This window comes from Canis aureus, chromosome 6 (assembly GCF_053574225.1).
Source record: "Canis aureus isolate CA01 chromosome 6, VMU_Caureus_v.1.0, whole genome shotgun sequence".
Taxonomy (NCBI): domain Eukaryota; kingdom Metazoa; phylum Chordata; class Mammalia; order Carnivora; family Canidae; genus Canis; species Canis aureus.
The window spans coordinates 56,978,679-56,994,371 of NC_135616.1; the positions used below are offsets into that span (position 1 = coordinate 56,978,679).

The window sequence follows — 15,693 nt, forward strand, 5'->3', positions numbered from 1 at the left end:
GGAGAGGAGGTGCTCTCCTGCTTTCAGGGTAAATGTCATGCCTTGATGGGGAAAATTGCAGCAGAGAGGCTCCAGTGCCCCCAGTACATCTGTCATCATCCATGTGACAACATTGGCACGAAAACTACTGGCCCAATGAACTGCCAATCTGTCTGTGTCCCCAGGAGCCAAGGACTAAGTGTGAATGTGGTGGTTCTATTCTACTTCTTTTTATAGGTCAGGACCTGGGGTAGGTGAGTGGCTCAGAAGGTAACTATGAGCCCTTTGCCCCCTAAAGCACCAGGCCAAATCAGGGCTGAGTGTGACAAACTGTTCCTCCAATCCCAGGCCATTAGAAGGGGTTTGAAGGAGAGGCAAATACCCAGATCCTAGCTTGGGTGGAGTGGGGATGAGGGCCTTCTGTGGGAGACCAACCTTCTTTGTTGGTGGGAGGTTTCGGGTCCATTCTGAGGGGCAGAAACAGATGCTCTTTCCTATTCGGGGCTTCTGTGCAAATTTGGGGGCAGGCTGAGATGAGACATGTGGACATCCAGAGTAATTGTCTTTTCAAATGAACATTCTTTAAACATGTTTCACATTTATGTAGCAGTGGGATTAAGTGTGGGAGCCCTTGTAGGGGGATTGTAGGGTGTGCCGATGGCTGTGCTCAGCCTCTGTACCTTGAGCAGTTCAGCTCCTGCCCCAGACACCCTACCCTTCAATAAACCGAAGTCCACAGCTCCTTAGAAGCCAGATACGTGCCCCCTCCTAGAAATCATCATTCATGCTATTAAAAGCTTACTGTCCATCAGGTGGCTCATGTCTGAAGCTAGCAGGTGTGGTGTGGTGTCCTGGTGGGAGTTTTGATAAATACTGGGTCTCAGTGAGGAGCTTCACCCTAACCATCTGAAAGAGTGCCAGTAAGCATCTCTGCAGTGGCTGCTGAGTACTCTGGGGTCCCTCTGGTCCTCATTCTATATCCCAGGGAAGGGTGGGAGAATGGCCTGTAACCATACTGTCCTTAGCCTGCAGGTCTGGAGTGTACTGGGCCATCTTTCAACGCAGCCTGGTCCTCTTCATCTCTCTCCTCTAGAAGAGTCACCCATGAGGCTGGCCTCAGCATGGCTGCTTTGTTCCACTCCTGTGTCCTCTCTTCCTCATTCTCTGGCTTCTCACCTGCTCCCTCCTCACCCTGACCCCTTCCTGCTCTCTGGTAGCCATCAGCTAATCCCTGATAGTGAGCCCATGCTCTTACTTTGCCCGGGGCATTTTTTAAAGGCAATAAGTTGCTTTAGTGAACCAGGTTAGTGACATTGGAGGTCATAACACTGCTGGGAAGGTGTTTGAGATTGGAGGACGATTGTCAACATCCTTTAACTTTCACCAAATTAGCACCTTCCCCATAGTGACGATACCCGTTTCAAAGCATTTTCTGCACGTTGAAGTTTGCCTCTCACAGTAGTCTGTGAAGTAGAAGGACAGTTATTCTTATTCCCATTTTAAAGACAAGGACACTAAGCTTCAGAGAGGCAGGACGACTTCCCCTCAGGCACATTACCAGTAAGTGGCAGAAATGCCACATAGGCCTTTGACCTAAAGTCCAGCATTCGCTCCTCTGTTCTTCAGATAGTCTCAAAGTATGGTATTTTAGGGATCTATCCTAAATTTCAACATAATTAAAGCAGTTAACTGAGTCTCTTCCACAGACATAAGATGGGACTGATTCAGTTTAGTTTATAATAGTTCTACATTGGGTCTGTTGAGAATGGGTTGGCAAACCCAGGCTCTGCCCTCAAGGTGCTCACAGGTGAGAGGAAGACTCACATCACTGGGGCTTTCCCAATGCCTTCCCAATCCCCTCCTACCTGAAGAAAAGAAAATAAGCTCTTTACTCTGTCCAACCGAAGGTCTTGACTTCTCAAAATGGTCTGGTCTTAGAAGAGAAATAAGTGATTCTGGAAATCTGATAATGGGGTGCAGCTGGACCCTAGTTGGAGAGGCACTTTTTGATCTGCTTCAGTGGCTCTTGATCTGGAAGAAAAAGATCATGAACCAGAGCAGGACATCTCCTCTGGCACCAAAATGTGAGCCCTCAATTTTCTCCCCTTGTTCTGAGTTCTGTGGCTACGCTCATGTGTCCAAGAAAGGACCTCATCGGACTGTCAGATGTGAACCAGAGATGTTCCATCTGATCAGGAGAAGCAAACGTGAGGGCACCCATGGCCAGCCACATCTGCGTGTTGACCATCTCCTGATCTCTGACGACCTTCACAGCTAACAGAACATTGCAGAAACCTACTAGGGTGACTGCATTTTCTGAGCATAAAACTAGGCCAAGTGGCCCCACAGGCGTGGCTGGAAAATAGGAAAGAAAAATTGACTTTGTGATTTCTTTGAAATGCTAGAAGTAAAAATGGCATCTCTCCTTGCATCCCCCTTTCTGGATCCTGGAAGCACTTCTTTGGGAGGGTGAGCTGGGCAAAAGTGTTCAATGGCAGATGTCCTTCTCTATCCTGTGCTGAGCACGCAGTAGGTTTCTTTTATGGACAGCTATCTCTTTTCTTCTTTTGCTCAGTTTCTCTTTGTTCCAAAGCTTTCTTTTGGTGGTGGAAGTGGGGGGAGTGGAGGGCTGGTGTCAAGTTAACCCTTTGCTTTCCCTAACACCATGGAACATTCTCTTAGGGACGTAACTTTGATACCCACGTTCTCCTGGGGGCCTGGACAGTGATACTGGCTTTCCCTGTTCAGATGATCAGAATCCTGAACCAAGGCTGAAGTTTGGGACAAGGTCTTCCCTTCCTCCTGTCTAACATGCTCCATCTCCCTCCTCTTATCTGCTTTCTTTCTTTTTCTTTCTTTCTTTCTTTCTTTCTTTCTTTCTTTCTTTCTTTCTTTCTTTCTTTCTTTCTTTTTGAGAAATCTTAGGACATATGAGATTGTGAGGTATTTGGAGATCTTAAACAATCAATACCGTTTATTACTGTCCATCAGGTGAAGCAACAGAGCCAAAAGGTCTAGTTTACAAGTGACCCTTGATTTGAAACTTAATTGCCCCCTGGACAGCCATGACAAATTAAACCAGAGCCAAACTCTCATTTTCTGTAAGCACCATCTTAGAAATTCTGCTCTCTACCTTGGAATCTAATCTCATACCACCAAAACACCCAGAGAGATTCCAGTGAAATAACTAAAATAAAACAGAGATATATGCTTTTCAAACATTTAGAAGCTATATAAAAAGAAATTCAATAGAAAAGCTATAGCAGTGTTCCATTTGGGGAGCTCTTTTGTGTTTTGGATTGGAATGAAGTGGCTTCTTAAAATGTTGCTTCAGTGATGTCTGGATTGAAGTCATCTTTTTGTGATAAATCTCCTTATGAACAGTGCTTCTCAACTGAGGGAGATTTTGCTCCCCCCCGCCCTCAGGGCAAAATTACATTTGGCAGTGTCTGAAGATACTTTTGGTTGTTGCAACTTGTAGGACGGTGGGGTGGTGGTTCTCCTGGAATTTGCAGGGAGGAGGCAAGGGTGCTGCTAAGAATTCTGCAAATTAACAGGACAGTTTTCCTTAACAAAGAATTCTCTGACCAAAATGCCAATAGCACTACTGTATTAAATCCCTACCTTGTATCAAGCATGGACATTTCAAATTGAGTTAAAATTCAGGTCTTTTCTTTAAAAGAGAAAATGTTGAAGATTACATTTACATGAATACCTCTCAAGGTCTTTAAATGTGCACAAGATGGCATTGGAGAAGGGTAGAAGACGAGGACAGGTGGTTCCTCCGTGACTTCTTCAATGGTTCCTCTCTCTGGTATCAGTAAGTCAGTTGAGTTGTCTTTGATAGCAACCCAGGTTGTCATTGTTTCTGTGTAGCTTTGGTTGTAAATATGAGTTTTGGTTATTACTCTGTAGGTTTTATTTATGGAAAAAAAGTCATAAAAAGTGAGTGTGGGCCACAAATCATGGTGGGTACCGCCTGCACCCAGAAGTAATTTATACATTTCTTCATCATTCTCACTGTTTTTCTTGGATCTTTAAATTTCCTGTACAGCTAGCGTATTGAATTTTAATAATTGTTACTGCATTTCATGGAATTTATACTCATTTCCCAGAAACCTCAGAAGGGCTTATTGTTTGTCATGAAGAGTAGACCCAAAGCTTTCACACAAGCTATGAATGAGTGTTTAGCTGCAATCTCTGATCAGAGCAAGTCTCATTTAAGGCACTAAAAGGCATCAACATCTAAAAGGGCCAGAACCTTGTAGAATTGCCTCCCACTGCTCTGCTCCCCCAACCAAGGAAGATTCAATAGTAATCAGTCCTTTGAGAAGGTTCTGTTAGTTTTTTGGATTCAAGGAGCCCCTTCATTGCCATTTCTCTTAGTATTTGAAGTGTTTGAAATGTGTCTGAGTTTTAAAAAGTATATATATCGTCAATATTGAAGTGACAACCCTCATCCTAATTAACTGAATTCTTTTCCTGTACATGTCTTCCCAGTTGCTCACAAACACGTAAATATATGCTAACCTATTTTAAAACCTTTGAAGTGAAGGGTTTTATCCATAGATGTGTGGAATCTCTGGGCTGAGGAGTAGGGAGTTTGGTGCAAGTGGATAGAAACAACGAGGCAAAGAGAGACTCTATCTCTTCAAAGAGGGACCAAACCTTCATCCCTGTCCATCCAGAGCCAGCATTGCCTCTGGATCATAGTAGATGTTCATGGAACTCAGGTCGTGAGGGAAGAGGAACAAGGGACATTGTTATGTGTGGATTTATGAGTCTAATACATGCTCCTCTTTTTATGATTCTTTGAAAGCCTGAGCAGTGGAGTGTATTGTGCACGTGCACATCACATGAGGGGAGAGATACAGGTCCCAGGAGCCCTTAGTCCTTAGTGATGTCTTTCTGCAAACTGGCAAGAAGGTGGTGGCTGAGGCACATGTCCCCAGGGCCACTGGGGTCATCACGGGAGAGAAACGCTACTATGTTTAGGTTGGGTTCTTGGTAATTGCACTGATTACTAATGCTGCTAACATTCCTCTTGCTTAATAATCCACTTTTAATTTTCCCCGTGGCAGTCCGTAGTTCCCACAACACAGCAATAATTAAATCTGTGTTCAGATCGTTGTAAATGCACCCAGAGGTCTTAAGCAATGGGTGAATCATACTCATTTAAGTTAAGACATAATGTTAGTATTCAGCCACCTCAGGAATAAATACTAATTACTGAAAATTCCTTTAAGTTCCACTGTATACGTTTAGTTTCCATTTCCCAGATAGCATGCAGGATGAGATTCAGGCGATGGACTTTCTCTGCATATTAACTGAGATCACTCCTCAGGTAACACCGTCCTGAGGTAGGGGTTTCCGGAATGGCTTACTTGAAATAAGACTAGGAACTGTGACTGTTTTTAAAAGGTCTTCTCTTGCTGCTATTCCAGAAATGTTTCTTTTGGAAATTAGGAGGAAGAGGTAATGAGCCCCAGGGTGGGTGCAGGGCAGGTACTTTTGTGGTAGACACTCACATGGCTGGAAGCTGGGATTTCCATCCCTGTTTCTCACATGGCCTCAGTTTGGGAAGAGGACTGCTGGTGCCTATAAAACACTAGGAGGAGTGAAACTTAAAAACAATTTTAGGGATCACTGGGTGGCTCAGCGGTTTGGTGCCTGCCTTGGGCCCAGGGCTTGATCCTGGAGACCTGGGATCGAGTCCTGCATGGGGCTCCCTGCAAGGATCCTGCTTCTCCCTCTGCCTGTGTCTCTGCCTCTCTCTCTCTTCCTCTGTCTCTCATGAATAAAAAATAAAATAAAATAAAAACAATTTTATCTCCAAATTTTTAAAGAACCTTCTATGTCTCCTTTAAAAGTATTCTTTCTATCTCCCTTTTGACATGGGGACATGGAGAAACACTGCTCCCTCTTGGCCTTGGAATTTCATAAGGCTCCATCTATCCCTGGCCTGTGGTGAGCTCTGTCATCAGATTCCTTCCCGGGGTGCCAGGGAGCCGAGCACTTTGCAACACTCTACCACTCCTGGCCCTGCTCCTATGGGAGATGTTGTCTCACTCGTGCTTGCACATTCTTCCCCCTTGGGTAATTCCTATCCTCTTAAGACACAGCCAGGTGGACCACCCGCAGATAGTCTCCTGGATACTCCCCACCCCCGCCCCAAGCTTCCAAGGGGAAGCGCTTGTCTGGGTTCAGGGCCCCAACTCTGCTCTGTTACTGTCACCTCTACCCTCCTGCCTCCTGTGCTTGTGATGCTGTGCTGGATGACAGTTTCCTTCACACCCCTGCTCTACTGGCTGTTACCTGCCTGAGTCTTGCCTGTATAGGTTGGAGGTGAGAGATGATCTTACAAGATGCTCATTTTCAAAGGAGGGAAAGGAAGAATATTTTCCCAGGTGACCAAGCCTGAGAGGCAGGTGGTCTCAGGAGCTAGAAACTGAGCAGAGGGTGGACAGGCTGGGCCAGTCAGGACAATTAAATATTCTCTACCAGTGCCCATAGATGGCACTAGAGCCTTGGAGATCCAGCCACCACTGGGCACTCCAGGGTTGAGGGAGCTGGACAGTGACTCACTCTCTGTGGCTGATGGAAGGCTCCCCACCATGGAGCAGAGCAGTCTGGGTGGTTCTAGGGCATCCAGCAGAGGCTATCACCCATCAGGGACCTCTTCTGATGGTAAAAGCAGTGGGTGGGGTGAAGAATTCAGAGTGGGAGGGAGGCAGAGGAGAAAGAGAGACATAGAGGCAGAGAGAGGAAGGGTAGGAGCATCAAGGCTACAACTAGAGAACAGGATCAAGAAGGCAAGGGACACAGGTGGAGTAGCAGGACCTTCAGGGCTGAGAACAGGGGATGCAGAGAAGCATCAGTGGCAGGTAAACTCAAAGGGGAGGAGGCCCCGAGCAAATCAAGAGGTAAGCTGGCTGATGAGGCAGGCACACCTCCCCAGTGCCCCCACAGGACCCAGAAGATGCACACCATTCCTTCTGGATCTTTTATTGACGTATAGAAAATGTGTTTAAAAAAGGAACTATACAGAAGCTAAAAGCAATCAGGACTAAAAATACTGGTTAACAATGGTTAACAAGCGGAGATTCCGGTCTTTGAGCTACAGTGCCATGAAAGGAGCCAGGAGGTTGGCTTCCCCCCTCCCGTCCTCTGTTGATACTTTTATTCCAGTCTAGTACAGTGTACATCGTCTCAGGAGTGTGTACTCCATTTTCTTCTTGTTTTTGTTTTTGCCTTCCTTCTAGTCTTTCTTTTAAGTAAATGCTTTTCCCCAGCACAATGTAACTACAAAGGCAGTAAATTGGTCGGTGTTATTTATATATATATTTTTTTACCTGAAAAGGCCGTTAAAGGTTAAAATGAAAAACTCAAATTCAGGGGGACTGGAGGATTCAGTGTTTATGGGTTCTGAGAACAACAATCTAGAGACCACCGAGGTGGGTTTCAGCTGCCCGGGCCCAATGTAACAGCTTCCTCGAAGTCACAGCGACTTGCCCAGGGTACCTAGGAGTTCCTATGGACCTGGGGCGCATCCGAGGTCAGGATGGCTGGATGCCTGTGTGTGTGCAGGATGGGAAGGAGGAGACTGGTGTTAACAGTAACCCATCTGGATTCTGAACTCTGAGTCTGTGGGACTGTGGTGTGAGTCTAGAGGGCATGGGTGGGGAAACGGGGTTCAGTAGGGGGGCTCTTACTTGGCTGACAGTTTTGTAGAAAACTTGGCTTTTATGGCATCTAACACAGAGTCATGTCAGCACCCTCAGCAGCCTCCACATGGAAGAGGACCATGAAATGCGGAGTTCTTTCTTGGGGAAATCTATTCCTTTATGGATAAGTGGCATTCAGTTAAGAGGAAGGGATTCATTTCTGGATTTTGGGCCTGACAGACAAAAATATCATTTACCCAGTACAAATTTCCTTCTTAATTCCTCAGTGCAGCCAAGAGAGCTGAGATTGTGCCTAGCTATCCTCTGAGACCACCTACCTCCAACACACGCACATCCCCACTGAGGAGGTGGGAGTGGGTCAGAAGAGGAGAATAAGTAACATTAGTCTCCTGCCTTTGTCTAGCCTCATTCCCCAATTTTCCCACTGATGTACCCCTACAGGGACACTCTCATGGTATCCATGAAAGTCTGGGAGGAAAAAGCCCAATTAGTCTGTAGCCTGCTGGTTTTAGCCTAAAAATTCATAGGATTTCTATGTTTGATACCGTCTGTATTGGTTTCAAAATATTAATAATATAACTCCTTTCCTCTTAAATTCTGAAATAAAATTGGTGCTCCAGGAACATGTGTCATGTTTATTCTCTCCAGTCTTGTCAACCTTGTCTACCTAGTTTGAGAAGAATGACTCTGGAATTCCCTACTCTTCTAATGTTGGATGAGGAAGAGGCCACTATATTCCCAAAGGAGTAGGGTTGGGGACATAGTGTTTGTGTCCTGGTCTTTTTAAACTGCTACCAATTTGCTGTAGAACTTTTTCTTACCTTCCCAATTAGAAACAAAAGAAAGAAAGAAAGAAAGAAAGAAAGAAAGAAAGAAAGAAAGAAAGAAAGAAAGAAAAAGAAAGAAAGAAAAGAAAGAAAGAAAGAAAGAAAGAAAGAAAGAAAGAAAGAAAGAAAGAAAGAAAGAAAGAAAGAAAAAAAGACAAGGAAAAGGAAAGAGCTGTCTGGATATTTCTTACTTTTGATGGTGAAGTGGAAGGTCTCCTGGCGTATGCGGCAAAAAACACAAGAACTCCCTTTTCTTAAAAGATAGAGGGAAGTGGCATCAGAAGTCCCTTTGTGCAAACATTAGTAAATCCAAGATGGCGGCCACTTGACTAAACAAGCAGAAAGGGCAGCAGCCTCCCGAAAAGGCAAAAGCAAGGGATTTAGAATTAGGCAGAGAGATTCCGATTATGGCTCTCCTTAGCACCTGTGTGACTTTGGGCATGTCACTAAACCTTTCTGTATCTCCATTTCCTTATCTGTAAAATGGTTAAACTTGAATCAGGGTTGTGGTGAGGATTTAATGAAGCAATACGTGTGAAGTTCCTAGCACAGTATCTGGAAAGTAGTTGGACTGCAGTAAATACCATTTCTCTTAGTCTTCATCTGGGAAGAGAAATACTAAAAGGCCTATGCCAGATCTGACCTCAGCTCTGTTACTAATTAGCTGTGTGAACTTGGGCAAGTTGCCTAACTCTTCTGGGCATCTTTTCTCTGAAGTCTGAAATGAGAGGGTCAGGTTAGATGATCCCCAGTCCCCTCCAGCTCTGAAGGTATGTTCCCAATATTTGTCTTTTGGAGGCAGCCTTGAATACATTCACGTCCAATGGCAGGATGTTAGAGAGCAACACAGGGTGTCCTTGGGGCTTTTAAACCAGTGATGGGAAGAAAACAATAGTTCTCATCCATGTACTTGCCTTCTGGCCACACATGTGGGCCCAAACCCTCTCTGTGGCTTAGGTATTCCAGGCCTCCTGGGATCTTGCTCTGCCTCCCATAAGCTCATGGTGCCAATGAGCCAATGTCAGTACCCGGAAGGGTCAATTCAGGGAGACAGAAAGGCATTAAATGTTTCTGAACTGGAGATTCAGCATCAGTCCAGGCTCAGAGTGGACAAGGAGGAGCTGTTTTGTCAAGTTAACAGAGAGCGCAGAGCTCGTCTGAGGAACAAGAGCTGTGTTATTTGGATACTCTGCAATTGCCTTGTTAAGCTTGGGAAGGAGGGAGGATTTCCGGTTTGGAGAAAATGCAACACTGTCCAAAGACTGAGGTTTGCCAAGGACACTTGGACAATGAAGTGCTGCAGGTGCAATGAAGTCATGGTTCAGGCAAGGGGTGACCTTGAAAAATTAATCAGAAATGCTGGAGATGACAAATCAGGCTTGTGAGTGCCATGAAGGAAAAGTGAGGTCTGGGCTCAACCAGTTAAGCAAGCACAGGAAGCTCTTCTGCTTCTCGTTTTCTGCGGTGACAGGCCTCTGGTACCTTAGTTTCTCCTCAGGTCAGGTGTGTGAAGTGACAGGAGCTCAGGGGGGCAGTGAGACCAGAACTCAAGGAACTAATGCAGGTCCCTAGACCAGCGCCTCTTGCCTCACCCTCGCTCTCTGTACCTCTGCTGTGGGCCATCAGTGGAAGGCTTGCTTTCAATCTCCAATCATCTGTCAGCTTCTCTTATTTTGCTATTTTATTTTACGTTTTATGTTTTCTTCTTCCCTATTTCTCAAAGCTTGAAGAACACAGAATGGACATAAGCAAATCTAATGTGGCTACAATTAGGATGAACCAGAGCCATTCTTTCAAGGGGGACCTGAATCTACAACACACCCACTTCAAATATCCTAGGGCTTTTCCCCCTATTTACTTTTGGAGGTCTCCTTCAGTCCGTGAATTCTCATTTGGCCTGGTGGGGCTCCAAAATGCTGGAGTACAGTTGAGGGAAACTCAGTCACATTTGTGTGGGGTGGGGTTACAGAAGAAACAAAAGTATGGGGGAGCATTTAGTCAACGATGTTCAGGAATGTGGCCAAAGGGCCTGGAGATAAAGCCAGAGAGAGGCTACAGGCGTCACGCAGAAGCCAGCCTGGTGTCTCACCTTTCCCGAGCGTGGATCCTTTCTGTTATCGTTATCTAGAGAAAGACGGGCCACCCAGAGAGGCTGGGTGGGGCTGAGTCTGCTCTTGGCATCTGGAGCTTTGTATAAGAGGCAGACTCCCAAACTACACAGATCACTCCTCCCCCTCAGGCGTCTGAGGTCCCAAGGCCTTGGCAAGTTTGAAGCAAATGAACAAATTATTCCATCTTCTGTGGGATCATTGGAACTAAACTGACATGTGAATCTTTCCTTTTCAAAGTTTTAGGAATAGACAGTGAGATACAAGGGGAGTGTGCCCTTTGGAGGGAAAGAAACGGAAGTAGGAATGAGATAGAATTGTAGGAGTCAGGTGATCGAAAGCAAGCACATATCCTGAGTAAGAAAGTGGTTCTTCCTTTCTTGAAATTCTGGGTAGAGGATAAAGTTAAAAAAGAAAGAAAGAAAGAAAGAAAGAAAGAAAGAAAGAAAGAAAGAAAGAAAGAAAGAAAGAAAAGAAAAAGAAAGAAGAAAGAAAGAAAGAAAGAAAGAAAGAAGAAAGAAAGAAAGAAAGAAAGAAAGAAAGAAAGAAAGAAAGAAAAAAGAAAAAAAGAAAAGAAAAAGGAAGAAAAAATGTTTTCATGCCCCAGGAATACTTGCAAGTCCAGATCATGGGCTGGTCTATTTCAGCCTCCCCAGCTTGGGGCATCTACTGCTCACAGGTTCCACTTTCTTTCCAGAGGAAGGGACAAAGAGGAGCTCATAAATCGTTTCTCAACTGATGCTTTTAAAAGAGCTCTTTGAAAAAATTCCATAATGACCTAGTGTTCCTTAATCTACAGCTCTGTTCTGGGACTGGATTTTAAAACTATAAATGTGATTAGAGTTGTTTGGTTTGGCATTGAGCTCATTGGCAACCTTGGTTCTTCAGGTTTGTCTTTGAAATAACAGTTTTCCATGTGAGGGTTGCTGGTTGGTTTCCAGGGAAGCGGGTGGGAGGGGTCTTAGCACTTCTGGAGCAGCCCAGGGGAGACGGGTAGGGTGGATTTAACTATTCATGGAAATTGGCTCTGCATTTCTTCGCTGCCATTTTTATTGTTCTTCTTTTACAGTTCAACCTCCTGTGGAAATCTGTTGGTTGGTTTTCCTGAAACTTGTTTTGGTGTGAGTTCTCCTGGAACCCCCTGAGGGGCTTGCAGTCCTCAATCCCCACCAGGTTTCACTTGGGGTGGGGGGAGGTGGGGGGGTGATCGCCACCTTGTGGCCACACCTAGCAAGTCTCTCCCTCCATTTAAATCCAGTCTACAAGGCCAACAGATTTGTTGTCTCCATCTCCCTCCCCCACCGTCCAGAAAGAACCCTGGAGAATGTGAGTTACTCTCTTGGGAACTATCTTTATCTAATGGCGAAATGAGAAAAGGGAAAACTATCTGGATCTTGGATCTAGGTAGTGGATCTGTTGCAGTTCTTGGGAGGTTTTGTTTGTAAACACCTGTGATTAGGATTGGGATTAAATCCTAATCCCACAGTTAAATTGCCTCTAGGCAGGGTCCACTTCTTGCCCTGTCAGTCCCGCAAGAGAAAGTGGTGTGTGTAGGTCAGTGCTTTGTGAGTATGTTTACTGGATCCACCCTTGGGAAGAATATAAATTTGGAGGAACAAAATAAGCAGGAATCAGTGAGTAAAATTAAAAAGCTTTGAGTTTAGTTGATCATGGATCTTGAGGAGAGAACGGGGCACAGTGCCTCTTGAAGATGGAGAAAACTCGTGAGAAAATCACTCAATTTAATAAAAGCAATGTATACATCCTTTTATAGGAGGTTGGGTGAGCTAATCTTTGAAGTCTTTTTCTTGCTTTAAAAGTTTTTGAAATGAATTCAGGCAATGCTGCTGATACTATTTATAAAAATGTTCCATAGGGTAAAATGGTTGTAATGAAAGGAAGGTGGGTTTTGGTTTCCTCTGATACTTCCTAGCTTTCACCTGAATTGACCACATAAGGACTCATAATCTTTTTTTGTGTGTCAGTTGCCTTGATGAGGTAGGCTGTCCTGACACCACCCAGGCCCCTGGAATCTGCTTTTATGGGCAAAATCAACTCAGCCTCTTACGTGACATTACCTTTTCTGCAATGTTTTTTTCCTCTGTGTGTGTGTGTGTGTGTTTTATTTATGATCTCAGCCTTCCTTCCTCCGTCCTTCCCTCCTTCCTTCCGTCTCTCTTTCCCTAAAAAAAGCAGGGCTCCTGGTGAATTTTCATTACTTAATTGCACTCTCTCATCAATGCCAATTTCTAATTAGATTTTCAGGTCGGAAACTTGCACTACTGACCATCAAAACTGAAAAGGAAGTTGGTGGCCAGTCTAGTCTAAACTTTCATTCAACCCCCTGGGGGAGGGGGAACTGAGTCCCACACAGAGTGAGAAAACAATGATGTCACAGAGCCAATGACATGGTAGAGGAGGGGCCTATACCTTAGCCCTTGCTTCCTTTCCTAGTAATCACTGGTGTGTTCCATTCTCTAGCTCAATCTCTCAGTTTACACATTTCTTGAAAGGACTGTTTCTCTTTCTTCCTTGTCCTCCTTCTAGTAGGACAAGGGGTTTGGGTTTCTTTTGAAGCCCAAGCTAACCTGAGGAAGTGTCTATGTGGCCTCCACGTCCCAGCCCCGGGGTTTGTAAGCATAAAGTGTGATCAGCAGCCCAAGGGACTATCTTTTCTTGGGGATCAGAATCATGTTAGAGTGCAGCTATTTCCATTAGGAAATTGCTAGCTCTCAGGCTTTTCCAGCAACTGGTTGGGAAAGGAACACGATGCCCTAGTTTGGCTAACCACGGGGATTACAGAAAACAAAAGTGGGACCTGCAGGACCATGAGGAGGGGAAAGGGGAGGGCAACTGGGGAGCTGGCTATGGATTTCAGTAGAGGCTGCAGGGATGGCTGCACCTGACATTTGATTTGGAGAAGTCAAAGGGTCATGGTTTCTAGAGCCTCCAGCTCTCTTGGGCTTAAAAATCAAATCATGGTAGTGAAGAGAGCACATCTCATAAAATGGGAGGTAGGCCCACAGTCGTCCCCTGTTCACCTTTGGATTTCCAGATGTAATTTCCTCTGGCACTTTTCATTTTTCCTCTCAGAGGCAGAATAATAAAAGAAGATGGAGAAAGGCTTCTCATGATGCCAACTCATTAGAGAGGTCATTCCTATTTCCCACAGGACCAAAAAAAAAAAAAAAAAAAAGGAGCAAAAAACAAAAACAACTCCCCATGAATTTCACCTCTTTCCAGGAATTGTCAGTCAAAGGAATGGCTGGCTGATCACATAACTTCTTCTGACTCTTAATAAGCCACCCACATTAAGGAGAGCCTGGCTGAAGACAGAAATGAGGCCTTCTGTTTGCAATTCAGAAATAAGAAAAGAAAAGAAAATCCATGACAGATAGGACTAGAAACATGAAAATAGAGCCAGGTAAGATCTCTGTTTCCCATGGGACCATAATCTCAAATGGCAGATGCCCTGATTTCTACTATTGTCCTTTCCTCAATGTCTGACCCCAAAGGGTGAAAACTGCCACCATCTCCGAGACCCTTTCGCCCACAAAAGGAAGTTCTTCCGTTTGACCCAAGAGAGGGAGCAAGGACTTAGGACCCTCAGGGACACGGCCACTGTGGAGCTTGGGGCCAGGTGTGGACAATGCCTTGGGCTTGTGGGACCATGGGGGTCTAAGGGTAAGATGGACGTAGGCACAGAATTGCTTGGGATGGGGAAGGAGGCGACTGCTCTTAAAAGGTAATAGGACACTTCGCTGGTAAGAGTGTCAGGCAATGAGAATCTTTGGCCCATTGAAAAGGACTTGGGTTGTTGGGATGGGGTGAGGTTCATCTGCTTCCTCTCAAGGGGTGTGGATGGCAGAGCTCTCTTCCCAAGGCTTCTCCCAGGGGCTGCTGTGAGAATCTGACCATCCAAGGCGGTAACCTGAGCACGGATACCTGGAATGCCAGGCAACTCCTAGGAGGGCAGGAAAAGAAGGCCTGTTGCCATAGCAATCTGATTCTGGGACCTGCCTTTCCATGGGTCTCTTTAAAATGTTTCCGACTTTCCCTCCTTAGTGGGAAGGGAGGCAAAGGTTAGGGATGACTGGGTGGGAGGGAGCGTGGAGACCGAGGCCCAGGCCCGGGACAGCAGAAACCGCAAGCAGCTATGTCCTGCTTCCTTGAACGCCCTTCAAATGTTGCAAAGCACAGTACTCTTACCCCCCACCCCTTGTCTCATATTATAAAATACAAACAAATGACAGAAAGGGTCAGTCGGCCCAGGGCCACCGCTGCTCAGAACTGCAAGGACCGCCGTTTCCGCCCCGCTGGGAGACGGTGGTTATAGGGGCGCATCTTCATCTCCACGAAAGGGATGGAGAACTCGTGGCCTTTCCAGTGGTACCAGTTGATCCCCTGGGAAGGAGAAAGACATGCACGTCAGGCCATTGCCTCCCTGCCAGAGGGAACACCCAACTTGAAAAAGGGAGAACACCAGGAGTGGGGAATCCAAGATGAGAATCTGGCCGTATTCTATTAACATGAAGCTTTGTGGTCCAGCTTCTGATAAGGTCGGAGGAATAGAGTCTTTTTCCAGCTCTTCTTTTTTAATTTTTAAAAATGTTTATTTATTCATTCATGAGAGACACAGAGAGAGAGGCACAGACATAGGCAGAGGGAGAAGCGGGCTCCCTACCGGGAGCCCGATGCCGGACTTGATCCCAGGACCTCGGGATCACACCCTGAGCCGAAGGCAGATGCTCAACCACTGAGCCACCCAGTTTCCCCCCAGCTTTTCTTTTTAAGCATGCCTATGGCCTGAGTGTGCATCAGGACTGCACATCAGGTCACTTTCTTAACTGCCAGCTTTATGTCTTTGGCTGTCAGGGGTTGCACGCACCAGTTATTTGTGTTGAATTTCAAAATCCCCATAGTCTACGGGCATTTTGTGGAGAATGATTGTGTTTGACTGCTCACTCCTGATGGGAGACTCGGGTGGTATCTACCTGTGGTGACCAGCCATCTCAGTTGGCTCAGGACTGAGGGGTTTCCCTGGCTGCTGGCCCTTGGTGCCCAAAATGGGAAAGTCTCCGTTGGTCCAGTTGG

General features: G+C 45.6%; 1 protein-coding gene across 1 annotated transcript in view; it reads right to left on the reverse strand.

Moving 5' to 3' along the window:
* Window positions 1–6,968: 6,968 nt before the first annotated feature.
* TNR (tenascin R) overlaps window positions 6,969–15,693 on the reverse strand; it is a 409,491-nt gene continuing 400,766 nt past the window's right edge. The window contains exon 23 of the mRNA XM_077901774.1: window positions 6,969–15,003. Within this exon, the coding sequence (XP_077757900.1) occupies window positions 14,884–15,003 (120 nt within the window). The 3' untranslated portion in view covers window positions 6,969–14,883. The remainder of the gene's footprint in view (window positions 15,004–15,693) is intronic.